Source organism: Aquarana catesbeiana, linkage group LG04, assembly GCF_042186555.1.
Source record: "Aquarana catesbeiana isolate 2022-GZ linkage group LG04, ASM4218655v1, whole genome shotgun sequence".
Lineage (NCBI taxonomy): Eukaryota > Metazoa > Chordata > Amphibia > Anura > Ranidae > Aquarana > Aquarana catesbeiana.
Window position 1 is genome coordinate 57693449 of NC_133327.1, and position 20256 is coordinate 57713704.

At 41.9% G+C, this 20256-nt stretch overlaps 1 protein-coding gene across 1 annotated transcript in view; it reads left to right on the plus strand.

The window, feature by feature from the left end:
• Positions 1–20256, plus strand: part of CDC5L (cell division cycle 5 like) — a 109311-nt gene that overhangs the window by 9404 nt on the left and 79651 nt on the right. Inside the window, exons 4-6 of the mRNA XM_073625236.1 lie at positions 4333–4460; positions 10952–11051; positions 11149–11367. Coding sequence (XP_073481337.1) covers positions 4333–4460; positions 10952–11051; positions 11149–11367 — 447 coding nt within the window. The remainder of the gene's footprint in view (positions 1–4332; positions 4461–10951; positions 11052–11148; positions 11368–20256) is intronic.

The window sequence follows — 20256 nt, forward strand, 5'->3', positions numbered from 1 at the left end:
GAAATAAAACCAGTCTGCAATGGGAATCTGATCTCCACTAGAGGTCGACCGATATATCGGCCGATATTTGGTGTTTTTTTCTTAATCGGCATCGGCCGATTGTGCTGATAAAAAAGGCCAATATAACTCAGCGCGACTTGCAAATGACTTCTGAAGTCAATACAAGTTGCCTGTAGTCTTCTGTGAAACACTTCTCTCCCCTCTCTGGGCAGCCTGCCAAATCTGATAAAAAGAACCTGAATTCATTCAATGTTTACACTTCTGAATGAACTAAGTGCTGTGTGTAGAAGTTCTCAGTTTAACCATTTAAAGACTAAATCTTTTCTTGCTTACAAGTAAAAATCCTGTATTTTCTGCTAGAAAATCACTTAGAACCCCCAAACATTTATATATATATTTTTTTTTAGCAGAGACCCTAGGGAATAAAATAGCGGTTGTTGCAATATTTTATGTCACACGGTATTTCAAACGCAATTTTTAAAAAAAAAATACACTAATAATTCAAAAAAAAAAAAACTAAGCGGTAAAGTTAGCCCATTTTTTTCGTCCAAAAGTTTTGATTACCTGTTTTTGTGTATTTATTTTTAACATATAGTTTTTTTTTTATATATTTTTTTTAATCTAAATTATACATACAAGTGAACTGATTGGAGGTTTGTTTAATAAATGTTTAAATGTAAAAAATTTTCTGTATCACTTTAGGTTGCTTTCACACTGCAGCGGGCATGCGTTGACGGTAAAACGCTGCTAGTTTTAGCGGCGCTTTACTGTCATTTTAGCGGCGCTATTCGGCTGCTAGCAGGGAGCTTATAACCCAGCTAGCAGCTAAGGAAGGTGTTAAATGCGCCCCTGAAGCACCGCTGCCGAAACGCTTTGCAGGCGCTTTGGCAACGGTGCGCATTCATTTCAATGGGCAGGAGTGGTGGTATACACCGCTCCAAAGATGCTGCTTGCTGGACTTTTTTTAACATCCTGCCAGCGCATCGCCTCAGTGTGAAAGTACTCGGGATATCACACTGAGACTGCAGGGGAGCCGTTTTACAGGCACTTTACAGGCGCTATTTTTAGCCCAAAAGCGCCTGAAAAATACCCCTGTGTGAAAGGGGTCTAACTGTTAAATTTGATGAGATGAAGGAAAAAAAAAATCGGCCTAATATATCGGCCCAAAAAAATCGGAATCACATATCGGCCATCGGCCACCGAGATTTCTAAATATCGGCATCGGCCAGAGAAAAACCCATATCGGTCGACCTCTAATCTCCACCCTTGGTTGGCTATACTACTGCAGCCGAATCTCTCAGGAATCACTTTTATTTAATTTTCCCAAAATGTCTTTCAGGATGACAGCTTCAAGTTTTAAAAGGAGGCCTCTCCCCACTTATCCTCAGTTTTCATGTTTCCTCCAAAGTGGAGGGAACACCTTGGAACTGAGAGGGGGAGGCTAATATTTCAGGGCTTTCCTGGAAGGGTAAGCTCTCCCCTTACACTTTTAAAAAAAAAAAACTTTCTCTTATGGGTTTTCAAACATCCTCTCAGTATGTGCAGGGAGAGAGCCTGCACTGGTCTTTTGTCATTTTGCCCCAGTTTTTCGTTCAGAGGTGGTGCTTCTGGTCTCTGTAATGCCGACATGTTTCTGGTATCTGAGGAGCATCCTCAGCCATGTCCGACACTGTCATCAGTTCCCAAAGGGGGGGGGGGGAACCTTCGGGTGAGGACTGCGGCGTCTGTTTCGGATGCAGAGGGAGCAGGCAAAATCCACATGGTGTCAATTTCTGGTTTTGGTCCAGCACAGCGGCCTCTCTTGACTCCAGAACTGGCATTCAAGCCATGATTTTCACTGCAGACTCTGCGGGATGGAGGAGCCAGGAAATGTGGGAACAATGGGGACACATATTGGCACCAGCATAGCCCAGGTAGGGATCTGGCTGGTTAGTTCTCCTTTACTGGGTTTTTTCTATTTACTCCCACTCCCCCCCCCCCCCCCAGTAGCTATGGCCCGTGTGGGCATGTGGCATACTGTTTCTACTCCAGTGTGCCTTTTTAGGCGTTTTTGGTAAGTATGGTACTCTGGTTCAGGTCTCAGCAGGGCGTTTGCTCTTTTTTGCAACCTAAGAGCTATGACAAGGAAACAAGCCCCTGTGAAGAGGAAATGCCCTTCATACAAAGTCAAACGGGGGGATGCATGAAAAAAGCCTCTGTTCAAAGTCAGCATTGCTTAACTCATTTAAGAGGAATCTTCAGCGTTTTGTAATGACCTGATTTCTTTAGTCAAGAATGAGCTCTGTGCCGTGTTTCAATCTTTTCACACCATGCTAACAGGTTTTCCCACCCTGCAAAAGCTTTGACTGTTTTGAAATCTTTGTCTACCCTGCAGTCTTCTGCCTCGCTTAGTGCAGAGCCTGGGGGATCTTCCATGCGGAAGGTCCACTCCCCCCTCCTCCACAATATCCATAGAAGATTCGGATGAGGAGCAAAAGATACTGAGTTTTTTTTTTTTTTTTTTTTTACCTACGAAGTTTAAATACTCTCTTGAAGTAGTGAATGGTCTTCTTAAAGGGGTTGTAAAGCACATCATAACAGCCAAAAAAGAGATTTTGAAAACTTTTTGACTTTGTCTAGGGCTGTGGGATAGATTGCTGATAACTCAGCCAAATCCATGCAAATACAAAAAACAGACTTAGGGATGGTGCTGCTATAAGACCGCAAACAGAACAAAATAGATTATAGCGCCCACGTACAAAAATGACATTTAAATCCTGCAAGGCTATTTAAAAACAACTGAACATATTAAAAAATGGGATTTGGTCATGCTATATGGTCATATAGTGCTAAGCCCACTTACTAGCGTCAAAGTACCCCATTATCGGTGAGTCCTACACTAGTAATAGAATGAAAGAACCTTCTTCTCAACCATGGGAGACAAACTCCTCTTGATGGGAGAACTGAAAGGATGACTCCTAAATCCATACGAATGTCAGCCAGATCAGAGGTACTTACAAATTCTGCCAGAGGAGCCTTATGACTAAAAACGTGACTGGGAGACTCCATTTCTAAAGTTAAGGTGGTTGTAAAGGCAGTAGGTTTTTTTAATCCTAATGCATTCTATGCATTAAGATAAGCCTTCTATGTGTAGCAGCCCCCCTAATACATACCTGAGCCCCATCTCTATCCAGCAATGTGCATGAGTGCTTTGGCCGTCCGGGACTCTTCCTCCTGATTGGCTGAGACACAGCAGCGATGCCATTGGCTCTCGCTGCTGTCAAAGTCAGTAAGCCAAACAGGAGTGAGAGAGGGCAGGGCCGAACCGCGGCTTGGCTCGGGCACCCCCATAGCAAGCTGCTTGCTGTGGGGGTACTCGAAAGGAGGGAGGGGCCAGGAGCTCCGGCAAGAAGAGGGGGGGATCTGGGCTGCTCTGTGCAAAACCACTGCACAGGGCAGGTTTATATAATATGTTTGTTATTTTTAAAGGGAAAAAAAAAAGTCTTTTTAGTATCACTTTAAGCTGTGTGGTATACCATTTTCAGGTAACCTCCTCCTGTTTGATCCAGAACTAAAATAAATTCTGGATTGTACGGCAAACAAAAAAGTATTTCCTGAGGGTTTTTTTTTTTTTTTTCATCCTCCATGAGCTTAACAGCAAGAGAACAAGTCACAGGAGAAAAAGATTACTTAAACCTCTCAAAAGTAAAAAAACAAAGGAAGGGTCCTTTTTCCATACTCCTGCGTAGGCTAAAAAGTCCTAATGACTCGCCCCTCCCCGTGGGAGTAAGATTGCAAGGATGTTGTTCCGTATTGGGAGACCATCAAATCGGTACATTTTGGGTATTGTCTTCCAAGGTTACGTCCTAGTTTGCCGAACCCTTGACAAGGAGGGACAGCTTCTGAGAAGTCCAGTCAAATCTCTAGGCATGAAGCCCCTTGTCCAAGGACTGATTCCACAGAGTTATTATACCTGTACCACCAGAAGAACAGCAGGGATTTTACTCCTACATTGAACAGTGTGTGTTTCCTCTAATCATCACCTTGAAAGACCTTCTATTCTGGAATTTTTAAAAGATTGTGCAGACAAGGGTCTGATAGTCAGTGCTCTCAAAGTGCAGGTGGCTGCTGTAGCAGTGTTTTTTTTTTTTTTTTTTTTTTTTTTTTTTTTTTTTTTTTTTTTTTTTTTTTGGAGACTACCTTAGAGACCGTTCTCAACATGTTTGTATAGTTACACATCCATAGTTATTGAATGTGCTTCCTTTTTTTTTTTTCTTGCTGCCACAGACCTTTTCGGTATTTGCATACTTGTAAGGGTATGTGTTTTTAGTGTGTTTTTTTTTTTTTCCCCAGAGATAAAGCTGCACAGAGAGATAATGAAGAAGAAACTGCAGATGACCCTAGGAAACTCAAACCTGGAGAAATTGACCCAAATCCAGAAACAAAACCTGCTAGACCCGACCCAGTGGACATGGACGAAGGTGATTCATTCAACACATTTTAAGGGCTCATTCACATGGGGCGCTTCACCTGCACTCACCCGCATGTCATATTAGGACACATCCGCTGTGTCGGTACAGTCACTTGTTCCAGTAGAAATGAATGGGACGCTGGCACATGGATGCCCACAATTCCTGTGCCAGGAAAACAGACCTGCGCAGGGCCTTCAGTAAAGCACCCCCTGTGAATGAGGCTCGTAGCTGAACTCCAGGCAGATGTAAAAGACACAAATTAAAGTGATTGTAAAGACTTGTTTTTTTTTTTTTCTTTCTTTTTTTCTTTTTTTTTCTATAAAAATAACAAACACGTTATACATACCTGCTCTATTGCAGTGGACTTGCAGAGAGAAGCCCCAATCCTCCTCTTTTCGGGTCCCTCTTCTGTGCTCCTGGCCCCTCCCTTCTGTTCAGTGCCCCCACAGCAAGCAGCTTGCTATAGGGGCACCCGAGCTGAGTCACAGCTCCCTGTGTCCATTCAGATACTGAACCCTGGCCCTGCCCCCTCTCCCCTGATTGGCTAGCTGACTTTGAGAGCCCCGGGAATCAGTGACGCCACTGCTGTCTCAGCCAATCGGGAAGGAGAATCTCGGACGGCTGAGACACTCATGGACCTTGCTGGACAGAGAGGGACCTCAGGTAAGTGTTAGGGGGGGCTGCTGCACACAGAAGGCTTTTTATCTTAAAGGAGTTGTTAACCCTCCTTTTATTTTTTTTAAGTAACGTCATACTTGCCTCCACTGTGCAATTAGTTTTGCACAGAGTGGCCCCTCTTCTAGAGGCCCCCAGTGGCACTATCGGCTCCTCCCTGCATCGCTAAACCCCCTAGGAGAAGCACTCTCTGCCACGCTGGTGCGCTCCCGAGTCCGGCTTTTGCGTCCATAGACACAGAATGCCAGACTCGGCCCCAGTCCCAGTCATTGGATTTGATTGACAGCAGTGGGAGCCAATGGCTGCGCTGCTATCAATCTATCCAATCAAGAGCCAAGACAATGCTCAGAGAGGTAGAGCGCGTCTCCACCGTGGGAACGAACGGACTCAGGTGAGTAAAACTGGGGGGGGCTGGTCAGTGTCAGAAGTTTTTTCACCTTAGGCCCCTTTCACACTGGGGCGGTAGGGGGCGTCGGCGGTAAAACAGCGCTATATTTAGCGCTGTTTTACCGCGGTATTCGGCCGCTAGCGGTGCGGTTTTAACCCCCTGCTGGCGGCCGAAAAAGGGTTAAAACCCCTCGTATAGCGCGGCTAAAGCCGCGGTATAGCCGCGCTGTCCCATTGATTTCAATGGGCAGGAGCGGTTTAGGAGCGGTGAATACACTGCTCCTTCACCACTCCAAAGAAGCGGCTGACAGGAGATTTTTTCTTCTCCTGCCAGCGCACCGATTCAGTGTGAAAGCCCTCGGGCTTTCACACTGAACAAACAGCGGAGGCTGTTTAGGGGCGGTTTGCAGGCGCTATTTTTAGCGCAATAAGGCCTGCAAACCGCCCCAGTGTGAAAGGGGTCTTAATGCATAGGATGTGAAAATTTGGATTGTTTACGATTCCTCCCCTGCAAGAAAATGACGATACAATGTATCGTTCTCTACATTTAGAAGAAGAATGAAATTCAGGGTTGGGTTCACAGTAACTAATCACTGTGACAGCCAATCGGAGGCTATTACAGAGATCAGATGACCTGGAACTGACAGTCCCGGGTCCAGATCATTTGGACGAGACCCAGGGCTCTCGGTCTCTTTGCTGGGAGTGCGCTGTGCCTGTGCGGTGCGCTCCCAGCACTAAGGGAGGTACGCATATATGCGGCCCCGTGAGGCTGCATATATGTGTGTGGTCGGTGCAGAGGGGTTAAAGCATAACTAAAGTCAAAACTTTTTAAGATTTGTATACAATGGTAAGGAGTTAAAATCTGTTAGATTTTTATTTTTCCCTGCCGTAGTCATTCCCATTTGTACTGACCACAATGACACCAGGAATGAAAGTGAGTGCAAATCCAAAATTTTTGAGTTGCCTCCCAAACAGGAATAGAGAGGATCCAATGGAGCTACCTGCTCTTGTGACAGGTTTCTGAGAAGGGATTTCCCTCGCTTCCTGAATAGTCTACAGGGCAGGAAGTGAAGGTAATCTCCCTAGTGAGACACAGATGGCAAAATGAAATCTGACAACTGTTTAAAGTCTCTAATATTCAAACCAAAGTAATAAAAAAAAATTGTTTTGGCTTTAGACTTTAATCAGGGTGCTAATTATACAATTATATATATATATATTTGAGTGTATGTTCGCTAAGATGCTGTACACAAATCCTGATGACTGCTTCTGTAATTTCATGTGAACATACATTTCATTAAAGGCAATTTCACACCACATGCAGTCCAGTTCATTTTTTTTTTCTGCATCACAAACGCATGGAAAGTAGGTTATATGGTTTTCAATGGCATAGTTCACAGCGGTGCTTGCAGTTCCAGTGCTTTCCAGAAAAAAAGTAGAACATGCTGCATTTTTCCTGCACTGGACTGTACTGAAACGCTGTAAAACGCACTGGAACACACGTGTCCTTTATTTAAGGTTAAGAAAAGAGGGAGAAAAATGCACTGGACTGCATCAAAAGCGCGCATGCAGAAAAGCATCTGGAATACATCCGGACTGCATTTCTATGGTGTGAACTGGCCCTAAAAGAGAGAGGATCATTGCTCTCAGCTGGTCAGAAACTTTTGATCTAACCCTGAAAATACAGGAGGGAAGAGCACAAAGATGATCTTCATTATCCTGACTGATGACTGAAGAAACTAAACGTAAAGGCCAAGTTCACCTTTTGGAATATATTACACCTGTGTTTAGGGTGGAATGCTTTGCAGGCTCCTGTGGGAAAAATCAATAAATGTACATTTTATTCCCCTGCAAAAAGATGCATTTGTTATTTTTTTTCCCTTTTTAGGTGGAACTTTAAAAAAGTTAAAAAAAGAGAAAATGAATTTGGAGAACAGGCAGGATTTTTAAAGCAGAGGAGATGACTCTTCTGCATTACATTTTCTTACCTGCTTGTCTGCTGCTGTACACTGAGCTGCACATGCATAATTTTAGCAATGCTGGGATGACTAAGGCCTCATGTACACTGCTGGTGGTAAACAGACGTTTAGGAGCAGTTGGGCATTTTTTTTTAACTGTTCCTAAACTCTCCTCTGTTACCTCATCAGTACATGTACACAGGTTCGTTTCTAGACGGTTGAGTTTAGAAGCTTTTTTTTGGAATGCAAAAAAAAATGGGTTCAGAAGCTTAGTTTAGAGGCATTTCAAGCGCCAAACGCTTCTAAATGCGGTAACTTGAATTTAGCCGCGTTTCGTTTACAGGCGTTTTTCATTTTGGCCCCCCCCCCACTGTCCCCATCACATCTCCTGATAGAACAAAGGCTAGGGGACAAGCTGCACATGCTCAGTTTGGTGTGTATTGCTAGCGGGTTTTTTTTTGTTTTTTTTTCTTGGGTGCATGTGATCAGCACAGGGCCACTTAGCACTGTTTTATTTTTTTGTGTAATTTAATCTTAGTATAAATACAGCTGTTCTGTGAAGCCCTCAAAGATTTGTTAGAGAACTTTGGTGAACAAACTGCATCATGAAGGCCAAGGAACACACCAGACAGGTCAGGGATATAGTTGTGGAGAAGTTTAAAGCAGGGTTAGGTTTTAAAAAAATATCCCAAGCTGCAAACATCTCACTGTGCACTGTTCAATTCATTATCCGAAAATGGAAAGAGTATGGCACTACTGCAAATCTGCCAAGACCTAGGCGTCCACCCACGCTGACAGGCTGGGCAAGGAGAGCATTAATCAAAGAGTCCCATGGTAACTCTGGAGGAGCTGCAGAGATCCACAGCTCAGGTGTGAGAATCTGTCTACAGGACAACAATTAGTCGTGCACTCCACAAATCTGGCTTTTATGGAAGAGTGGCAAGAAGAAAGCCATTGTTAAAAGAAAGCCATAAGCAGTCTCGGCAGTTTACGAGAAGCCATGTGGGGGACACAGCAAACATGTGGAAGAAGGTGCTCTGTTTAGATGAGACCAAAATTGAAGCTGCAATTAAAGGAGCTGCAGGAATATCTGACAAGTACTGGCTGTGTGGTACATGTGACAACAATCTCCCGTATTCTTCATATGTCTGGGCTATGGGGTATAGAGTGGCAAGACGGAAGCCTTTTCTTACCAAGAAAAACATCCAAGCCCTGCTAAATTTTGCAAAAACAGATCTGAAGTCTCCCAAAAGCATGTGGGAAAATGTGTTATGGCCAAAAAGTTCAACCTTCGTTTCATCAGACCATAATTCCAAAAGATATGTTTGGCTCAAAAACAACACTGCACATCACCAAAAGTACACCATACCCACTGTGAAGCATGTGGTGGTAGCATCATGCTTTGGGACTGTTTTTTTTTCAGCTGGAACAGGGGTCTTAGTCAAGGTAGTGGGAATTATGAACAGTTCCAAATTTCAGTCAGCATTGGCACAAAACCTTCAGGCTTCTGCTTGAAAGCTGAACATGAAGAGGAACTTCATCTTTTAGCATGAAAAAAACCCAAAGCATACATCCAAATCAACAAAGGAATGGCTTCACCAGAGAAAGATTTAAAGTTTTGGAATGGCCCAGACCTGAATCTGAAAATGTGTGGGGTGATCTGAAGAGGGCTGTGCATGGGAGAAGCTTTCGCAATCTGACAGATTTTGAGTGTTTTTACAAAGAGTCGGCAAATATTGCCAAGTTGAGATGTACCATGCTGATAGACTCATACCCAGAAAGATTGAGAGCTGTAATAAAATCAACAGGTGCTTCAACAAAGTATTAGTTTGAAGAGTGTGCACTTTTATGCAACCATATTATTTTATTTTTTTTTTATTTTTACTTCCCTCCACCTAAAAAGAGTTGTACAGTTTATAGGTCACATTAAAGGTGGAAAAAGTTCTGAAATGATGTATCTTTGTCTCATATTTTTTTTTTTTTACATCACAGAAACCTGAGATTTTAACGGTTGTGTAGACTTTTTATATCCACTGTATTTTGCAAAAAAGAATGGGCAAAAGTTTCACCAAGCTGGTAGAGACATCTCCAAAAAGACTTGCAGCTGTAATTGCAGTGAAAGGTGGTTCTACAAAGTATTGACTCAGGGGGGCTGAATACAAATGTACACCACACTTTTCACATATTTGTAAAAAAAATTGAAAACCATTCATCATTTTTCTTCCACTTCACAATTTATGTACCACTTTGTGTTGGTCTATCACATTAAATCCCAATAAAATACATTTACAGTTTTGATTGTAGGATGACAAAATGTGGAAAATTTCAACGGGTATAAATTATTTTTCAAGGCCCTGTAAAAGCTTTAACCAGACACTGATAGTCACAAGACTGCTGTAACTGCTGATGAGAAAAGGTATTCAGCAGTTTATATTTACTAAAATAATTGCATTTCCGTGTACTGTGGGAAACAAGATATAGTGAATGATATAGATATATAGAAAGATATAGTGAATGCAGGGTCCTGGGTTTACACTTTAACTCCTGTGAATGCGTGTTTGTGACATCACCTAGGCCCCACCAATTAAAATACCCGGAGTACTTTAAGAGCCCATTCACACAGGGGCAACACGACTTCCAGCACGACTTTGGGAGGCAACTTGGACACGACTTGAGTATGAATCACAGCATGACTTGGGGGAACTTACAACACAACTTGAAGTCACCTCCAGGACAGGGAACTTTACAAGTGGCCAATCAGAGCTTATCAGCTGTGTGTGAGAAGGAGGGGGCTGGCTGTTTAGTGGAGGAAATTACTTTGTTTCCTTTCTGCTTCCTGTAAAGTTGCCTCAGTATGAACAGTGATCAGACTTGGAGGCAACTTCCATTGAAATCAATGGGTACAAGTTGCCTTCAAATCGGATTGAAGTAGTACAGGAACCTTTTCTGAAGTCGGAGCGACTGCAGTAGTGTGCATTAAGACGGATCCATTCATTTACATTGATTTTTTCATGTAGCGCGACTTGAGGCGACTAGGGATGACTTGGGGCGACTTGAAGTCGGATCCAAAGTTGCCCCTGTGTGAATGGGCTCTAAGGCTGCAGGGCTGAAGATGAAAGCGGTCGGAGGGGAGCTGTGGCATAGCGCATCGCTGGAGTGAAGGTAAGTATAGTCCTGCTATAAAGGTGAACCCCCCCCCCCCCCCCCAGCACTATTTCTGAAAGAGGAGTGGGGGAGGAGACCTTAAAGCGGAAATTAAATTAAATCTAAATTAGTTGCATTTAAAATATGCTTACATTACACATATTGATTTAGAATACCTAGCTGCATACTTTTTGTGGTTTTTTTTTCTGCCTGGAGTTGAACTTTGAATTATAATACACAGAATTCTCCCTCATTATGTGCTTTTCATTGCTTGTATCTTGTCACACAGCAGCGAATAGTTTGAAAAAAAAGACATATAATGGTTTTATTTTCCAGATGAGCTTGAGATGTTGTCTGAAGCCAGAGCACGTCTAGCCAATACTCAGGGTAAGAAGGCCAAGAGAAAAGCTAGAGAAAAGCAGCTTGAGGAGGCGAGGTATGTTGCTTTATCAGCTCAGGTGGACACAATGCTGCCTTTTTGTGTAGTATTTTATGTAATGGTTGCTGATGCTGTTCTCTGATTCTTCACCCAGGCGTTTGGCGGCTCTTCAGAAGAGGCGGGAGCTGCGAGCGGCGGGGATTGATATTCAGAAGAAGAGAAAGAAGAAGCGGGGTGTGGATTACAATGCTGAGATCCCATTTGAGAAGAAACCTGCACCAGGGTTCTATGATACCTCAGAGGAGAACTATGATGCTCTGAATGCAGACTTCAGAAAATTGCGGCAGCAGGACCTGGATGGGGAGCTGAGATCGTAAGTTATTAATGCCTGATTCCAGCCAAAAGTTTTTTTTTTTCTGCTTTGATTAGGTTTGGGACATGTTAAAACTTTAAGTTTTTTTTTTTTTTTTTTTTTGGGGTCTCTGTGCCCCCCATAGGACTTTCTCTCTGGTGTCATAGGGATAGGAAATGATGTATAATCTCTCCATTGGAGCCTAGTAATAACCTGTCCAATGCTTAAATCCCTTCTCACTCTTTAAAGATTAAAAAAAAAGGGGTCTGGCTTAAGCTCCACACATACTAATAACATTTTTAAATCCTTTCCATTTTCATTGCATACCTCATAATGCCAATGATGTCACTGCTAGATCTATGTGCTTCTCTATGCACTGCAGGCAGATCATATCTGGTAGGAGGGGTCAGCAGGGTTCTGTAGATGGCTTCCTGCAAGTATCAGAGCACCCTTCCTCAGTACTCCTCTGAAGAGCCCTCATCTGTGATGCAAGCAGTGTGCTGGCTCCTGGGAGGAGTTATGCATATGTCAAAATGCCAAAAAGTGGAATGTCAGTCTGGAGGAGTGGATGTTCCTATCCAAGAACCCAGGGTAATGCCACATGTGATGCTGAGCCTTCATGATTGAAGGACCTGAAGTTGTTAACCAGCCATGAATTAATAGTAAATGTTTATGGAGATGTTCTCCAAAAAAAAAAATGGAAGCCCTGAAAGGGGTGTGCCAGGAAAAGTAAAGCTTGAAAGAGGAAAGTACTGGATAATGCTGGGCATCCTCCAGCCAGGCAATGAGGCGCGCTGTATTTGACTTGCTGTGTGAGAAGCTCACAGTGTGCAGTGAAATCTGACTAAGCGGTTTCAGTACAGAAGAGGAGACTGTACAACTGTGCAAGACTGCATATTTATGTCTTTCACATCTACAGCAAAAATTGTAAGTGCAGATGTATTTAGAGATCACACTTGTCTAGAAGCGTGAAAGATGGAGGCTTTTGCATAGGCTGCTCTCCTAGTGTTAAACTATTGCTATTAGGGCTGCAACTAACGATTATTTTCATAATCGATTAGTTGGTCGATTATTGTTTCGATTAATCGATTAATCGGTTAATAACCTTAAAAAAAAAAAGTGTGGTGTATAATTTAGTTAATATGTAAAGTTTTTAAAAAAAAGCTATTTATTCTTAAATATCTCTATGCAGTGGTAACTATAAACAACCAACTATATAACTAAACAACCATATAACTATGGTTAGGGAGCAAAATATTGAATCCACTCTGAGACTTACAGACAGAAGAGATATACTGTATACACTATTAGAAGAGAAATACAGTTTTTTGGCCAATTTGTTGTTGGACAGATTAAAAAATACAAATTGCTGCAAAAACGCATTACATGCTTTTGTGCAGCTTCTCCATTGAAGAATATTGAACCAAAAAAGCACCGTTTTACGTTAAAAAAAAAAAAAAAAAAAGTCCTTGCCCCTTTCCAAATACGCAGCGGCTGAAAAAAGCATAGATGTGAACGTGTCCCATAGAAAACCATGTTAAATGAACTGTAGTGCGTTTCTGCAAAAAGCACCAAAAAAAACACAAAGATGTGAACCAGGTCTAAGACATTTAGTAACATAATGGGGTTAAAAAAAAACTAAAACGAGCCCTTTATAGTACAAAAAAAGTAAATAATCGCTACTGTAAGGGGTTCATTTTTTTACTGTAGAACTGTGAAAGTAATATTTACAGTAGCGATTATTTGCTCTTTTTGTACTATAAAAGGCTAATTTTCTTATTTTTAACCCCATTATGTTACTGGCCGATTAATCGATTATGAAAATAGTAATCGATTAATTTCATAATCGATTAGTTGTCGATTAATCGATTAGTTGTTTCAGCTCTAATTGCTATTATGAGGCCTCATGCACACTGGACGTTTTTGGACATTTTTACAGCACGTGTTTCTGGCTTCAGACATTTTTTTTCTACAGTCAATAAACTCCCCATCATGTTATCCTATGTGTCCATGCACACATAGGCTGTTGTCAGCAGTTTTTGGCTGGGGAGTTTTTTGGCTTTAAAAAAAAACCCAAAACTAGTGGGTACTGAGGACTTTTTCAGCTGTTTTCAGCTGTAAAAACGCTCTAACGTCAAATGCTGATAAATGCTCAAATGTGGCTCACCACCGGTTTTTAACGTTTTTGATCCATTGAAAAAAAAAAAAAAAAGTTACCGTGGAAAAACTCTATTGCAAATACGTTGAAAAATTCACTGCAAACTTTATTTTGACGTCCAGTGTGCATGAGGCCTGAATCTTAAAGGAGACTATGCTGTTGGAAAAGCTAATTGTCTTATTTACTCAAAGTGCAATTTTACCCTTAACTTGTGAAAAATATTGTTCTTTAGCAAGGAACATACATTCCACAGTAATAATTATTCTACCAAAATGAGTGAGAGCTGTAAATTGCCTCCTGCATTGTTCCTGTTTTTTCTTCTTGCTGGCATTTTGCTAAAGCCCAAAGCACCTGAACAGCAGTAAGACCCCTTTCACACCGAGTCGCCCTGGGCGAGTTAAGGGACGCTATTTTTAGCGGCTGCTAGCGGGGCGGTTTTGACCCCTGCTAGCAGCCGAAAAGGGGTTAAATCCGCCCGCAAATCGTCACAGCTGCAAAGAAGCTGCTGACAGGACTTTTTGTGACGCCCTGCCAGCGCAGCGCCGCAGTGTGCAAGCACCCGGGCTTTCACACTGGGTTTACAGCTCAGGCTATGTTTAACGCTGAAGCGCCTGAAGAACGCCTCGGTGTGAAAGGGGTCTAAACCTTTAGGCTGTCAGCAGATCGGCCTCTACAAACTACAAAAATAGAAAGCAACTGCATGTTCAGAGCAGGGTGAGACCGCGTATTACTGGATTTTTTTTTTTTTTTTTTAACTAAGCATTTTTCCATTGAGAAAAAGAAGTTTGCAGTACAAAATTATATAAGACTACTTATAACAAAATCATTTAGGTTACAGAGTTAGACAATGTTCGTCCAAATAGATAAGTATTCGATGTTAAACATGACAATCTTAATTCTGTATGTTCTTATCAGCTACATGGTATGACAAACAAGACTGCAACTTGAAAATCAAAAACAGAAATAAAAAAAAAACAATAAGGCCTCTTTCATACGGATGATCCGTATGTCCGTTTTTCATCCATCCGTTTTCGGATGAAAAACGGACATACAGTCATCCCTATGGAGCGTCGGATGTCAGCGGTGACATGTCCGCTGACATCCGACCCGCTCCGATCCGAAAAGTGTAACGGAGGAAAAACCTACTTTTTCCTCCGTTTTCGGATCGGATCGGATGACGACGGACACTACGGACCGTCATCATCCGATCCCCCCATAGGGGAGAGCGGCGCTCTGACAGGTCCGTCGCTGCACAGTGTGCAGCGATGCACCTGTCATCTTCCTGCTCAGCGGGGATCGGCGGAGCTATCCCCGCTGAGCAAGCGGATGTTCACGGGGCGGATCATCACTGATCTGCCCCGTGTGAAAGAGGCCTAACTCGGGTCATTCTTGTAGACGAAAAGTGAACCAAGGGTTCCATTTAGCGTCGTAGATAGGGATGGAGTCATGCAGTGTGTGAAATATTTTTTCAGATAACATTATTTGATCAACTTGAGAGATAACTTGCGAGAATGGGACTGTGTTCGATTTCTAGTTAAGGGCGAGTGCCCAATGTAGCTCAATACAAATATTGTGTAATAGTTTCATTAGGGGTTTTCGGAATATCTGGGATTTTTTCAAATAGTAGACAGTGTGTATGTGTCAGAGCCATGTGCCTCCCCGCCAGCCTATCCATCACAGTTACAGAGGCCCTGAAATGTCCAGATAGCTACTTTGGAAAGTAGACACCCCAAGGTATTTGCCAAGAGGCATGGTGAGTATTTTGCAGATCTCATTTATTTTTGAAAGTGAAGAAAGAAAAGAAAAGTTGTTTTTTTTTTTTTTCCTTCTTTTTCTTTTTTCAAATTTCAAAACTTTGTGACAAAAAACGAGATCTGCAAAATACTCACCATGCCTCTCAGCAAATAGCTTGGGGTGTCTACTTTCCAAAATGGAATCACTTGGGGGGGGGGGGGGGGGCTGGGGTTGTGCTATCTGGACATTTCAGGGCCTCCGTAACTGTGATAGGCAGTGAGGAGTGAAATAAAAAATGTACGCCCTTAGAAAGCCTGAAGGCGGTGATTAGTTTTCGGGGTCCTGTACACAGTAAGGCTCCCAAAAAGTCTCACACATGTGGTATCCCTGTACTCAGGAGAAGCAGCAGAATGTATTTTGGGGTGTAATTCCACATATAACCATGGCATGTGTGAGCAATATATCATTTAGTGACAACTTTGTGTAATTTTTTTTTTTTTTTTTGTCATTTTTCAATCGCTTATGGCAAAAAAAAAAAAAATTAAATGGGCTCAACATGCCTCTCCGCAATTTCCTTGGGGTGTCTATTTTCCAAAATGGGGTCATTTGGGGGGGGGGGGGTTGTACTGCCCTGCCATTTTAGCACCTCAAGAAATGAGATAGGCAGTCATAAACTAAAAGCTGTGTAAATTCTAGAAAAAGTACCCTAGTTTTTAGACGCTATAACTTTTGCGCAAACCAATAAATATACGCTTATTGACCTTCTTTTTTTTTTTTTTTTTTTTATTATTATTATTTTTTTTATAACAAAAAGTTGAAAATATCTTTTTTTTTTTTTTTTTTTTTTTTTTTTTTTTTTTTCAAAATTTTCGTTTTTTTTCCGTTTACAACACAAAAAATAAAAATCGCAGAGGTAATCAAATACCATCAAAAAAAGCTATTTGTGGGAAAAAAGGAAGCAAATTTCATTTGGGTACAGCATTGCATGACCGCGCAATTACCAGTTAAAGCACCGCAGTGCCAAATTGTAAAAAGTCCTCTGGTCATTGAGCAGCTAAATCCTTCCGGGGCTGAAGAGTGGTTAAAGAGACCTTTGGACATTAAAGCAGACCTTTACAACATTGAAGAAGTGACACTACATTGGGGGGCATTTTTACAAAGTACCAGTTCTGATCTGCACAGAGGATACTGAGCAGTGTGATTGGACAGCTTCCCCCCCCCTTCCAAAACCACAGCCATGCTACTGGCAAGTAAAACAAATGCATAACAAGGGCTGATTGACAGTGCTTGCTGGTTAGGCATACGCTGGAAATGAGCATTGTCATTCAGCAGGGAGAGGGGGCAGATTGAATTACACACATAGTGCTGGCAGGACTGTGTGATTAGTTACTACTGATATTATAAAAACTATTTTGGCTCAGTCTGCGCAGCCTGTGTTTAATAGTAGCAACTGATCGCATAACCCTGCCATCACAAAGTGAGTTTTAATAGTTTGTGTAACTCCCCAGAGGTGCATCCAGGCAACAAAGGACTTGAAATGCTTACGAACAGTGGCTGAACTCAGTCTTGCCAGCGCTGACTGTGGCAGCTCCATGAAGTAGAGCTTACATGCTTAATCGTTAAAAAATCACAATCTCGATTCAACCCCCCTCTTGTTCTTAAACCAGCATTTCCACGATTCAGTGCAGAGCCGTTCTTTGATCACAGCTGTCAAACTTTTGTTGGCTGCCTTTTTTTTTTTTTATCACAAAATTGCTCAGTGCTGAGAGATAAAAAGGAACATTGATTGAAAAGAACCAAAATGATACAAAGGGGTGAACTTTGTCTGCAAATGAGGTCAGTTTAACCACTTAAAGCGTTTTTTAACCCAAAAAATAAAAATAAAGATCCTGTTCCTTTAAAGCATGATATACAGTACAGTACAGTGCTTGTGCTGTCATTTGGCCCCCTGTATCACCTAAAAAAAAAAAAAAAAAAAAAAAACTGTCTGATGCTGCCAGTTTCTACCTTCCCCTGTACTTTGACCACTTTATATCAGGGCTGCTGAGCACCGTTGTCAATGTATGTGCCTCTGTCATATGCTGCTATCTGCAGCTCTCCCTGTGTCTCCTCTGTCGTCCTCCCCCCTCCCCTACTGATCTGTATATAATCCCCTCTGTCAGATAAAAAGATGTGTCCTAGTGCCTGTGCTTTATAAAAAAAAATGGATTTCTACCTGTTTTAATAGTGTCTTCCAGCGATCACATGACTCCAGGCTCTCTGCTCCTCTCTGGCTGACTTCAGCAGGGGAATCTCGGCCCCGCCCACTGGAGATATCAGACGGGGAGAGCAGAGGGCCCTGGAGTCATCTTATCGCTGGAAGACCATGTTGAAACAGGTAGAAATCGTGGTGTGTTTTTTTTTTTTTTTTTTTTTTTTTTTGGTTAAGCATAGGCACTAGGATGCAGCTTTTTTCTGATACAGGGGATGATATAAAGATGAGGTAGTGGCTTTACAACCACTTTTAAGACTAAGCCTTTTTCTGACATTTGTTGCTTACACATTAAAATCCGTATTTTTGCTAGAAAATTACTTGGAACCCCAAAAAATTATATATTTATAGATATCTATATATATATATAGATATCTATCTATCTATATCTATATCTATATCTATAGATATATAGATGTGTGTGTGTGTATATTTTTTTTTATTTTAGCAGAGACCCTAGAGAATAAAATGGCGGTCATTGCAAAATTTTATAATATTATTTCACACTGTATTCGCGCAGCGGTCTTTTCAAAAGCGATTTTTTTTTTGGGGGGGGGGGATACACTTCAATGAATTTAAAAAAATGAAACTGTAAAGTTAACCCAATTTTTTGTATAATGTGAAAGATGATGGTACGCTGAGAAACGTTAGAGAATCGTGATTTTTATCCTAAGTAAAAAAAATCGTGAAATCTCATTTTATCCAGAATCATGCAGCTCTACTGTGAAGCTTTACAAATGATTCTGCCACATTAGCAGACAGGAGGGAGAGGCACGTCACATCAGAAACAGAAGTGGGGGCAGTGGCTGTAGTGCTTGTTCTAGCTCCCTTTATAGAAACCCCCACAAATTGGGCTTCAGCCTGGGGGGAAGTAAAGGCAGCACAGCCAGAATAAAAATGAGCTTTTAACACACAACAAGGCCAGGGGTCGAAACATGACCAAGCGCTACACGCAACTTGGAAGGAAATTAGGGATTTTTCTTTAACACACTTTGAAAGGAATTTTTATATTGCGCTAATGTCTTTTAATATGTTTAAGTAAAACACTGAAATGTGTACATTTCTTTTCACAACCAGCCTAAATTGGCTTTAAAACCCCTTACCAGCCATGGGATATCAATGTTGGCTGGATTTGTGCTTCTTGGGCAGCATCTGGGAATGGTGTGAAAATGTGACAAGCCGGCTGTCAGAGGCAATAAGGCAGCTGAACAGTTGTGCATTGCTTCCACACTCCCCAGTACATTTGTCCCCTTTGACATAACACATTGGAACTACCACTATTATTATCCAGGGCCTCTTCTTTCAGAAAATAAAAGTTTTCGGGGGTTTTAAGTAGAAACCATTTTTAATTCATTTTTCTAAGAGTACCGATACTAATTACCAATAACTTCCGCAATTGTTTTGTTTACACTTCAGCTGTCAGCAATGGTACAAGCATTGGATTTTTTTTTTTTTTTTTTACAAATGTAAAAAAAAAAAAAACAGTAGGAAAATAATTGGAGGAGAATAAGGAGTTAGATAAGGCTGATTAGAATAAATTAAGGGTTAAAAAGTTGTTAAACAAAAGAACATTTTAATTTTACTTGACATGTTGCTTAAAACTGATTTCATCTGCAGATGGAAGCTCATCCATTTTGATCTGTAGATGAAGAAACGGGTACAAAAATAAACCATATTTCTTTTTATCTTAGTGTTTCAGCGGCTGAGCAATGTTGTTAATAAACATTGCCCTGCTGCTCCAGTTGCCGGACTATTTTAACACTTTAGCTGTCAACAGCAGAACCCCACTGACGGCTGAATGAGTCATCAGTTGTTAAGGATGCCACGGCTTGGGCCTTAAAGGAGAAATCCAGCCTGAGCTAGTTTGGCTGGGCTTCTCCTATGGGTCACAGGAGTGCAATTTGTTTTGCACTCCTGTGCCCCTTTTTCAGCAGTGAGCGGACTGAAGTCCGCTCTCTGCTGACATCACAGGAATCAGTCCTGGCACCAAGACAATAAAGTCTGGATCCGCCAGGTGCCTGGACGAATGCCTGTCTCAGTCTCTCAGCGAGCCACTGAGAGCCTGAAATGGCTGCTCCACCCCCTCCACAGCTCAGCACTCCGGTGAGCGTGGAGCAGAGAGTAGAGCTGCTGATTGACAGTCAGCAGCTTTCCTCTCAAGGATCTGTGAAAACCAAGCCATCGGCGATGTTCAATCACTCGGCTCTCCATATAGAGGCTCCGGGGGACAGATGTAGCATCGGACCAATGCTGCATCCACGTAGATAAGTATAAATGGACAAAACCTCTTTTAAGGTATAACTAAAGTCAAAACTTTTTTTTTTAGCTTTGGAAAGAGTGGGGAGGGATTGGAACCCCTAACAGTTTTTGTTGTCTGTGCCCCCATTAAGGAGATTCATCCTCTCTATTTGTCTTGTGTACCATTATCATTAAAAGTGAAAGTAAAAGAAAATCCCAAATTTTGGGTTGTCCCCAGAAAAGGAATAGAGGAAAAATCTTCCAATGGAGACACTAGTTCTGGTAACCTGGGGGTCTCCAAGGAATTCCCTTAATTTGCAGGGATTTCATCTCTCTTCCTGTTTGGCTATTGGACAGGAAGTGAAGGGAAATTTTCACAATGGGACACAGATGGTTAAAAAAAAGGCGACGGGTTTTAACCCTTCCTTTGCTCTATGTAAAATGGGGAAAAAAAAGTTTTGCCCATAGTTCTACTTTAACAACTGATAATTGCTGGGGGAATCCCGCTGACAGCTGAGCCTGAACGTTT